General features: G+C 36.0%; 1 protein-coding gene across 1 annotated transcript in view; it reads left to right on the plus strand.

Annotated features, from left to right (window-relative positions):
• Positions 1-12,098, plus strand: part of PTPRQ (protein tyrosine phosphatase receptor type Q) — a gene marked incomplete at its 5' end in the record, with an annotated part of 212,348 nt that overhangs the window by 148,480 nt on the left and 51,770 nt on the right. The window contains 2 exons of the mRNA XM_053199634.1: positions 550-623; positions 10,435-10,534. Coding sequence (XP_053055609.1) covers positions 550-623; positions 10,435-10,534 — 174 coding nt within the window. The remainder of the gene's footprint in view (positions 1-549; positions 624-10,434; positions 10,535-12,098) is intronic.

The raw sequence follows: 12,098 nt of genomic DNA on the forward strand, positions 1-12,098 counted from the left end.
CTGAATTTGTTAGAACCACCCATTATGTACCATTTTCTTTTTTTTTATGTCATAAAAACATAGAAAGTAAAAATACAGCTGGGCACACAGCATTAAGAAGCATTTTTCTTAATTTGTTAACATGTGAACAAAATAAATTCTATATGACCATTCTAAATCTAGTTCACTGGTATTTTCAAAGGTAGTTGAGGTATAGGTTATTATACTCTATAAAGTATGTTTGTGTAATACACTTTCACACAGACATGAAATAATTCATTCTAAACAAATCTATGAGGAATGTAATCTACTTCATCTGATTAAGCTACTGGGACTGCTCAAGAGTCTGACCAAATTTTTAGTCATTCTCTCGTGTGCAGGATAATTATTCATCTCCCGTAAAGATAGGATATATTGCTCTGATGGCAATTGATTTCTAAGTTTACATCTTGTAAATACATTTTCTTTTGAATAAAAATGTGTATCTTTCATTGCTATTTGTTAAATTATTCATAGAAGAAAATCATATAGCATGCAAATTGTTGGTTTTTAATTTTTTTTATTTCATAGATTTAAATTTAGAGCCACCAATGTTATGGGACAATTTACTGATTCTGATTATTCTGATCCCATTAAGACTTTAGGTAAGATATATTTTGTAATTTAATTTCACTGATAATCTCAACATGCTAATCACAGTTGTAACATTCATTAGCGAATATATTAATCCATGACTAATTTTCTCAAGTATAAATTCACTTCAAGGTTAATTAGCCTTTCAAAGGAAAAAATAGCATTTGTGATATTGTTTTAAGTGATGCATGATCCATCTATTCAAATCTGGACATAGATTTCAATATGGTATTGTTTCTATGCTGATGTATACTAACTTTATACTAAGCAAGTATTTACTTGATTGTTTAATATACAATCTTATATGTAAAACATTTTTACTTAATAAAAAAGAAAAAGATTTATGGAAATTTTCTTGAAATAATCCTAAAAACTAGAAAATTACCAGCCATTTTAAATTTTATTTTCTTTCTAACCAAGTCTTTCATGAGTTGTTTTCTATTATATCCATGTAATCAGGACTGAATAAAACATAAGTACAATTTAGTCAAATGCAAGTATTTGCCTCCTCCTCCTCCTCCTCCTCCTCCTCCTCCTCCTCCTCCTCCTTCTCCTCCTCCTCCTCCTTCTCCTCCTCCTCCTCCTTCTCCTCCTTCTCCTTCTCCTCCACTCCTCCTCCCCCTCACCTCCTCTCCTCCTCCTTCTTCACCATTATCATCTTGTAAGCTCTTTGTGTGTACTAACTGATGGACTCTTCGTGACTGTCTTTTAATTTACATCAGTAGTTTTCAACCAGAGTGATTTTATTCTCCAGGGGATATGTAGCAATGGCTGTAGCCACTTTTGGTGGTTACAATTATGGGTCCAAGCTACTGGCATCTAGTGGGCAGAGGCCAGGGAAGCTACTGAACATCCTACATTGCATAGCATAGCCCCTTCAGCAAAGAATTATTTAGTGCATAATGTCAGTAGTGCTGAGATTGAGAGAAGCTGTTCAGTACTAATTTTAGCTCCATTATATAGGTGAGGAAACCAAGGTTCAGATTATGTAATTAAATGACTCTGCCAGGATTCTAGCACAGATCCCATAACCATTACAGTACAAATACAGGATTTAGACCTAGATTCAAATCTTGACTCTGCCACTTGAGAAAATAACTTTTATAAACCTTAGTTTCCTTATTTAGAAAATGATGATGATAGTCCCCCTTCAGATTTAAATAAACTAGCATATGTAAAGATATTACTATTTCACAGTAAAAAAATTTTAATAGCTTCTTTTCAGATCAGTTATAATCAACAATTTTTAAAATATACTTTTTTAGGAGATCTTGTTTCCTTAGGATTTCTCTAAGTACATCACAACCCCTATTTTCTCTGTGTTAAGCTCTGAGAATGTGGACCGCTGTGTGTCATTCAGATCCATAACATAATACGAGCTACAACAGATTTCAGTGCGAGTTGTGGCTGGAAGAAGTTAGATTTTTCCCATAATTTTCAGTTAGAAATTCTTATCCAGTTATGGAACATTAATTGTCTAAAATGCCAGCTTCCACAGCCTCTACTTATTTAAGGCAATTTTGAACCTTGAAGATACAAAGAAGGGGCTCATGATTTGCTCTATAGATGTTTTTAGAGGAATGACTTGAATTTCTTTGGCTATCCTGTCTAATTCCATGAAATGAATGGCTTGATTAATTTACCAAGTAATTAAATCATTTTACAATTGGCTGACAAGCCTGTGGTTTTGAAATTGTGTGGAGTATTTCTTCATTGGAGAGGTGAATTTATCACACCCTGTCATCACCACAGTGAAGTAAATGTCTTGATGGCATCACCATAATTTGTTAGGTTATAGCATTCAGAAACTGTTTCCACCACCAAATGGGGATCCTGGTGTGTGTACTGATGGAAGAGAAAAGACATAGACAAAGAAGATAGCTCATGTGTCTCAGGGAGATGACATTTTGTAGGAGCAGCACTAAAGAGATTGCCTTGCTCTGTAGTTTGTCATGTACCTTGTCTCTCATAGATGGCTGGTTTCATGCAGATTATTGATGTGAGGCTACATTCAGTCAGTTATCTGAGAGACGAAGTTACGACATCCAGGGTAATCGGAATGAAAAGGGGGAAAGTCAAGTCTCAGAAACCATGGTGTGCAGGGATACGATTCCTCACATTCTGCCAAATGGCTTCCCTCCGGCCAAGGCTGGGCCTCATCTAGTACTTTGGCTGCAGGTAGTCTCAAGGTGCTCCTCAGTGATGCTCTTCTTTTTCTTCCTTTCTCTCACAGCCAATGCAGTGGAATAAAATCATTAATTCTAAAAGGTAGCAGAAATATACCATCAGTTCTCTGGTTCTTTGAAATCATGACTGTCTCCTCCCTAAGTCATCCAGGTACTAATGTTTGTGTGCCTTGGTAACAGCAGGAGTCAAAAGGGAATGTAAGATATGGAACAGAAGGCAGAGCACAGGAGCCTGGCAAGGTTAGCGAAGGAAGCACTGCTGAAACATAGATTTGATGTATAAGGTAGAAAACCATTGGGTGTTCCATGCATCTATGCTCAAATTTTACAAAGTGCATATATTATTTATAGACCAGAGACATAAGGACAGGCTGCTCCTTAGAGTTTCTCCCATGGACTCTCTTCTGATAAACAGTGGCTTTGTATTAGGCTTTATATTATGCTTATTCTGGGTTGAACACATAGAGTTCTATCTAGATAGTCATTTATAGTTAGCAAAAGAGCAACAAACAGGAGTGGAGAAGATGACTAGGAGTACAACACTGAGTTGTGGTGAAAGGAGATGTTCAGATTTGAAGTATGGAGTGTATCATTAGAGCAGAATTCCTCAATGTCTAGACAAGTAGCCCAGTCATTTGGCTGGTTAATGGATTTACTACCATCAATTTCTGCCCTCACATTTTATCTGGCTATTGGATCTTGGGGTTCTGTGGATATCAGATTAACCCTGATGGGTCAGGCACCAAAGAGCACCCTCCAGAAATGGATCTTGTCCATGATTTGACACTAATAAAAGGCCATGGATTCATAAGAGTTTTTGGAAAAAGAACATTGCCAAGGAAGATATAGTAGAAGGACTCAAAAAGGAAATAAATTTGACCATTCCTACAGTGGTCAATGGCAAGAATAGTTTTGTGCCTGTGAGAATGGGAGCAAGCAAATAGTAAAATGCATTGGTATAATACCCTGCCGTCATCATAAGATTACAAAGGATGTTTGTGTCCTTGTTTCTCTCAAATATACCATGGATTGGAATAGATGATACAGGTTAGAGGCTCCCAACATTCCTAACAAGTCTGCTGAGGACTTATGTGTGGATGTGATCTCAGACTTCAGTGAAGGAAGTGAAGGTACCATCTAGGTCAATCAAACTACCAGTGGATACACATTTGTTCACCAGTATTGAACATAGCACAGGCAGTGATCTCCAGGCTAAGTTACCTATCAGTAAATCCTTCGGGATTTAAAAGCCTTCACAAGGCTGTCTTTTTAAGTTAGTGCAGAGTAAACATTTCTGTCATATTTGATAGTGGTTGCGCCTCTTAGAGATACAATTATTTGGGAGTTAAAATTAGGGGCAAAAGAATCACCACAGACTGATGAACTAAAAGGTTTAAGTTTAGTGAAAAGGGTTAACAAAAGTACAAATGAGAAGGGGCCAAGCAGGGCTTTGCTGAATAAGGATGAATGTGTGGAAGAGGAGTTTGTACTTAGGGAAGTCTTTATGGGTAGGAACAAACAAGGGAAATGACATATGCCATTATTTTAATCCTAAAGAAATACCTACAACTTACTTGATTTTGATTTCACTCAGCAGTGAGCATTAACATTTTTATTAACAAAATTCGTAAGAATCCTTATTAAACTCTTTTTTAAAATCCTCTTTAGGCACATCAGTTTATGGAAACTGCTCATAGGCAATGTTTTGATTACAAGGTTTAATTATAGAAGATTCCTGTGATTTAAAAAGCAGACACTCCTTTCTGCACCTTACAGGGCTTCATTAAAGCTGAACAAGATGAAACCTTAAACCCCATGGCAAAGGCACTCTATGATTGTTTTCTTTTGTCATACTACTTCTCATTTAATTACTGTGCTAACAATGAGAAGTTCCAATATGCTCACTTAGAAACAGAAATAGGGAGTCTCTATGTATTTTTTTTTTTTGCAGCAAAAGGATCACTTGTCCCCAAGACACCAGGGGAATGAAGAAAGGTTTATGATGTTAACGAGGCATTGGTAATGTGGTGCTGAACCTCATAAACTTTGCAGTCAGTCAGACATATTTTGGGCAGTATAGGGATATATTAAATTTATGTGACCTTGGGTCAGTTACTTAACAAATTAACTTCTGAAATCTTCATTCCAAAATGAGAATAATAATAACCTCCCTCATAAGCTAACTGGAAGATTAAATCAGATGAATGAATGGATGAATGAATACAAAATGTTTATTAATAAAGATAATTGTGTATTTATATGCCAAGGCTTTTATGAGGGTTTTTATGCATAACCCCACATATTCTTCACGAAACTATTAACATAACTTCCTATTTATAGGTATCCTCAATTGATTGGTAAGAAATCTGAAAATGGGTTTTTAAGCAATTTGCCCGCCCAAGGTTACAGAGGTCGGACATGACAGTGCCAGCCTTTAGACCCAGGCAGCTGGACTCAAGCCAGTGCTGTGCTTGTAACTGCTGTATACAGTGTCTGGAAATCTCTAAGTGTCCAATTGGGTTGCAATTGTGTTACTCTTGGAGCTTTTTCTGTTCCCACAGACTTCCTGTCCTTGCCTTACCATTTTTTCTTTGCAACATTTTTAATTACTTCCAGCTGTTTTCTTTTCATCTTCTTGTGTTAGCTTTTGGAGATTAGCATTCACACATGAGTATGCTTTATTTTTGCACATAAAGATACAAAAATTCTTTTTGTTTTTTTAAACAAGGAATAAATCACTTTTCTCTACACCCTGGAAACCACTGTTTATTATCTACTTTTAATATTTTGCCAAACTTATGCATGAAAATAATATGTCTTGGGTATTTTAATTTACATCTCTTCAATTATGAAATTGAGTGACTTTTAATACATTGTCTGTGCAGTTCTTGAATATCTTGGATGGTTAGTACTGTTCAAAAGAGAAGAAGAGATCCTTATACTTAAGTTCTAAGAATTTATTATAAGATTAACAATAATTTTAACATCTTTCACATGACATACCTCTATATCAAGAGGAAGATATGTCCTATGAGCTCTAGAACTCATGTAATTCAAGCTTCTTCTTAGAGTTATAAAACTGGCTTAAGTCAGATCTATCAGCTGAGTTTAAATAATGATAATTTCAATCAAAAATACTTATGAAAAATAGTGATTTATAATTATGATTGCTTACTTACAGCAGTACATTTTATTATGCAGATAAAACAATTTAAGGTGAACTTTTGTAGGATTTTAAGTCTAGTCAGGAAATGACTTCTGCTTATTACAAAAAGAATCATGTTTATATTTTCACGTGAAGAATTCAATTTTCTGTGGAAGGATCTGGAGACGTGCCTTCATTTTGTGCAGTAATGTTCTGTAGGTATATGCATAGCAGTGAATCAGAGTTTGTACTGGACAGCCATGGTACACTTTGTCCTTTCCTACTAGTACATTTGTAATACGTGTGCCCAAAGGATTACATATTGTTTATTAATACATTATATGTCATTTCCTCACTTCACTTGGCTAGCGCTTTGAAATGGTAATCCAATCTCAAACACTTCTTTGTGGTCTATGAAATCATTTTTTTCCCCCACTGGCTTCTGAGGACCAGTGATTCAGTATTACCTGATACAGATTATTCTTTGTTCATCTTCATATGTTTCCTTTCCCACGCATATTCAATTAGAGTCAGAATGTGAAAATTCATAAAAACAAGCCATTCATATGTTAATATATTAAAAAGAGGTATCTAAAATACTTTATGAGCTACATGCTGCTTTACAGTCTCCTCAACTTAGCTGGAGATGCTAGATGACCATGAAACTCTGGTAACTGTTTTTAAGATTCAGTGTTCATTCGAATCTACCATGTAAAATAGCCACAGGAACCCTTTCCTGTTGTTAACATTTTATAAGCACCAGTCCAGGGAAAAAAGGTGAAACACTAATCCTTGCATACTATACAGATAGCTAACCTATTTTATTTTGTCACTTAACTTTAATACTTTTTACAGTAAAATTATAAATTATAACTCATATAACTTAAAGTTGGTTATAATTATAATTAATAATTACTTAAAAGTAAATGATAAATACCTTGTATGTTCTTATTTGGTTCAATGCTGATCTTCAAACTGAAAATTTTCAGTATCTATTTCAAAACCAATATTTATATTCATAAGTAAATTTATCAAGTATTTATTGAGCATTTATTATGTATCTGGTACTAGTCTCAGAACTTGGAATACAGTTTTGAATAAAACAAAGACTCCTGTCCTTAGGGAACTTTACATTATGGACAGATAATGAACCATGAGGATAATAAATAAATGTATTATAAGATATATTAAGGGGCGCCTGGGTGGCGCAGTCGGTTAAGCGTCCGACTTCAGCCAGGTCACGATCTCGCGGTCCGTGAGTTTGAGCCCCGCGTCGGGCTCTGGGCTGATGGCTTGGAGCCTGGAGCCTGTTTCCGATTCTGTGTCTCCCTCTCTCTCTGCCCCTCCCACGTTCATGCTCTGTCTCTCTCTGTCCCAAAAATAAATAAACGTTGAAAAAAAAAAGATATATTAAAGTGTGATGAGGGCAAAAGAAAAGAAAAGAAAAATGAGAAAAGAAAAAGTAGAACAGAGTACAGAGGATATAGAAGGGGAAAGGCTGAAGTGAGGAAGTTGTAAGTTTCCATTTTAAATACGATGATGTCTTAGTCTGCTTAGGCTACCATAACAAAATACCATAGGCTTAAACAACAGAAATCTTTCTCACAGACGCTAGAAATCTAAGAACTGAGTTCCAATCAATTTGTTATGTGGTGGGAGCTCTCTTCCTGGCTGGCAGGAGGCCTCCTTCTTGTTGTTTTCATATGGCTTTTCTCCAGTACATGCGCACAGAGGGAGAGAGCTAGCTTTCTGGTGTCCTTTCTTATAAGAACACTAGGTTTATTGGATTAGGGCCCAACCCTTATGGCCTCATTTAATGTTAATGACTTCCTTACTCCAAGTGCAGTCACACTGAGAGGTTAGGGCTTCAACATATGAATTTTGGGGGACACATCCATTCAGTACAAAGGAAGCAGTCAGTGTAGGCTTCTTTGAGATGGTGATATTTGAGCAAACCTCTGAAGCTTATGAATGGGTACTCAGATATGCAAGGGAAATATCTTTCCAAGCACAGGAGTAAGCTGGTGCAAAAACCCTCTGACCTGGTATGTTCCAAGAACAGTAAGTAGACCAGTTTGGCTTCAGTGGAGTTAAGGTGGAGATGGAAGTGGAAGTCAGAATGATAACAGGGAATCAGGGAGTTAATGAAGGAAGGACCAGATCATAGAGGCCACTGGAAGGACTGTGGCTTTTCCTTGTGAGAGATGAGGAGGATTTTAGGTAGAAAGGTAATGTTTAAAAGGATTACTACTCCTGCTATATTGAAAATAGATGGGAAGAGAACAAGGATGGATACAAGAAGGCTTGTTAGGTGTCTATACAATAATGTATGTAAAACAAGATGCTGATCTGGCTCAGAATACAAGCAGCAAAGGGGATGAGAGATGAATACAGCTACACAAAGTTTTGAACAGTATAATGAACCCCCAAATACTCACTATTTGAATGTAATAATTTTTAACATTTTGTCATATTTGTTTTATTTATGCATTTGCTTTTTAATTTTTAGTATTTTAAAGTAAATTACAGAAAACATGATGTTCCACTATTTATTGTTTCCCTAATAAGTATATTTCTATTATATTGTCACAGCTAAATAAAAAATGATAAATCCTTGATATTATATAATACGATATGCACTTTCACATCATCCTCAGATTTTTTTCTCATACTATGTTTGAATCAGGATCCAAAAAGAGGTTCATACGTTATTTTCTATTGTTGTGTCTCTTAATCTTTTTCCTTCTTCCTCTTATTTCCTCCATGTCACAGACACATTAAGGCAACCAGATAGATTGCTCTAAAGGAGGTCCCATATTCTGAATTTGTCTGATTGCTTTCTCTTGGTGTGATTTAATTTTTTCCTCCTTCCTCTACTTTCTTATAAATTAGAAATAAAAATCTAAAAGTTTGAATATTCACAATTAACATTTTTGGCAAGGACATTTTGCAGGTGTTTCTGCCTAGATTCAAATACCTCTCTTCAGGAGGTGTATAATATCTGGTTGTCTCATTTCAATGACATTAGAATTGATCAGTGAGTTTAGTTGTAGTGACAACATGATCCTTCATTGGAAAGTTATTTTTCCCCTTTGTTATAACTAGCAAATAGTCTGTAGGATGATAGTTCAGCATCCTGTTCATATCCAGTTCCCTAACAACCTTCCTCCTACTCATTAAGGATACATTTATGATTGTTACCTAAATCAATTATTTTATTAGGAGTGAAAAACTAATTTCTAATTATATTATTCCTTCCACACTTATTAAACTGAACTCTCTTGTAAAGAGGAGCCTTATTGCCTTAACTAGAACTTTTTTTTTAATTCATAAAATACAGTCCATCTGAGAAAGTTAGGGGGAAGATGCTTAATTTTTCCTTTTAAAGTATGGAAATGGTAGTCTAGCTATAACCAGTGTTTACAAGTTAAAAGATTTTTGTATATTTTTTATTTCTCTTTCATTGAATAATATTAGAACTTGTGGATTTTTATATATTGAATCTATTTCCACCAATTTCAGCTTTTATTCGTTATAAAATTTAAATTGTTTCTTCTTTGGCCAGTAGGAACTTCTGCAAGATGATCTTTCATTCTTTCCGTACCATTAGCCTTTGATAGCTTCTTAGCTTTCTTGCCCCACTAGATGTCCCAAATTCCTTTTGTTTTCTAACCACACTTTGGGATTACTACCTCTCCAACTTCCCCTCATTTCTTTTTTTTTAATGTTTTTTTTTTTTTTTTGATAGAGTGAGACAGAGTGCCAGTGGAGGGAGCAGCAGAAAGAGAGGGAGACACAGACTCTAAAGCAGGCTCCAGGCTCTGAGCTGTCAGCACAGAGCCTGATGCAGGGCTTGAACTCACGAACCATGAGATCATGGCCTGAGCTGAAGTTAGACGCTTAACCAACTGAGCCACCCAAGCGCCCCAGCCCCTTATTTCTTTTAATGAAAAGTGTATGTGTTTTGAAGGTACAAGCAACAAGATTTCCTCAGATATTGTGGATATGTTCTATGAGAGGAAGAGTCAAGGATAACTACAAAGTTTTTGGACTGAGCAACTAGATCAGTGAGGTTGCCATCAACTAAGAGGTAGAAAGATTACAGTTGAAAGGAAGCAATTATAGGAGTTCAGCTTTGAATATTGATTTTGAAATTTTAATTACATTTCTAAAGATGTATATTGGCAATTGCATATTCATGTCTGGAGTTCAACAGATAGCAACTAAGTAGTCATCATCATATAGATGAAAATTAAAACCGTGAGGCAACAATGGGCTCACTGAGGTGGTAAGTTTAGATAGAAAAAAGAAGAGGTCCGAGGGCGGAGCCCAAGATTTAGAAGATCTGGGAGAAGAAGTGGAACAATCACAGTTGTACACTTTATTAGCATTCTTGAGAAACATTCCAAGAAAATATATTTCTGTGTTTTGAGACCCAAATAATATTTCATAATTATAATTAATAATAATGTTATACTTCTTGCTCTTCAGGTGAAGGACTTTCAGAAAGAACTGTAGAAATTATTCTTTCAGTCACTTTGTGCATCCTTTCAATCATTCTTCTTGGAACAGCTATTTTTGCATTTGCAAGGTAAGATTTATTTGTACTCTCATTCCTAAGATGCTTATGGACATTATTCAGTCATAGTCCAATCAGGAGACAGAAGCCCCAATAGTTACTAGAATGGGGAATATTTAATAAAAAAAATTGCTAACTTGTAGAAGTAGTTAATTATCATAAGGGGTAAAAGAACTCTAAAGGCTCCAGAAATAGCAAGTACAACAAAGCAGCTGCTCTCTCAAGGCTGAGGAAGAATGGACAGTAAAAGAACTAAGAATTAGAAGAAGTCTCACTCCAAAGTTTGACATGGAATGTCTACCACAGGCACATACAGCCTATCACCTATCAGTGGGCAGAGAAATATGACAGAGGGAGGGGCTGGAGCTGTTCTACTGAAGCTAACGATCATTGATGGAGAGTAGACAGTCTGGAATTGGTCTGTAGAAACAACTCACTCTTGCTGGATGACGTGGGTGGCTGAGCTACTTGGAATCATTTACCAATGGGAAGAGTCTGCACGTAGGAGGCAGCTAGCACTCACAGAGGTGGGCTGCTGGGCTTCCACAATGAATAATGATAATGCCGACCTGGAACACACCAGGGAAGTATCTCCCTGTCCCTCTTGCCTTGAAGGTCACTCTAGTATTCTCGATTGATAAAGCTTAACATCCCACTGGCTGGCAAAGGGGATGTATTAGGGTGTGGAGCCTAGCTTCAATATCACAAAGCAGGACAAAGAAAGGCAGGTTTAAAACTAAGAGACAATAAAGTGATAACAAAAAAAGCAGAAGGTGCCAGGACTTTTGTGTATTTAAAAATAATTTATAACTATGATAGATTTAACGAAATATATTTTAATCAAATCTAACTTTTAAACTATACAGAAGAGATCATTTTTACATAATCTCTTTTGAGATCATGACATTTAAAGATGTCCATCTTCCTTACATGGTGAGCCCCTTTTTCCTGTTTACTTTACCAATGAGTCTGTGCTACATTTTCCAAGGGCCCCTTTAAATTCTCAGTATTAGCCTCCTAATTCCCTTGCCATTTGCAGGGCCTCAGGGGAAATCTTAGTTATGGTCCTAAAATCCAGCCATAAAGTAGATTACTGAGTTAAAGGGCCCTTACATTTGCAAAAATAACCATGACACTAATTTCCTAAGTAGCTTAATAGGCCCTGTTTTTATTTTACCTGAAGAATGTTGTCCTGTATTCTGAATTCCCATCATCTGTTTCACCTTGAACCTGTCAAATCATCATTTTGATGGCTAATTTGAAGAACTCTTGAAAAAAAAATTTTTTTTCTTACACTGCATACTGTTCTCAGAGTCAGCCAGAAGATGGTGAGAGAAAGTCATTATTCTAGTTTTAGAGACATATAATTTGTATAAGATATCTTCCTTCCAATATGAATATGGCCAAGGCATACCCCTCAGGGACATGCCTTGGTCATATTCATATTGTTTCCTTGCTCTAAAATCCCTGATTTTTCATTTCCTTACAGGATGAACTCCTTATGTGGGCAAGAAATACTCCCCTCTTACTTACTCTCTACAAATTCCCAACATACTTCTCTTTGGCCAACTAGGTC

The sequence above is a fragment of the Acinonyx jubatus genome, chromosome B4 (assembly GCF_027475565.1).
Source record: "Acinonyx jubatus isolate Ajub_Pintada_27869175 chromosome B4, VMU_Ajub_asm_v1.0, whole genome shotgun sequence".
NCBI classification, from domain to species: Eukaryota; Metazoa; Chordata; class Mammalia; order Carnivora; family Felidae; genus Acinonyx; species Acinonyx jubatus.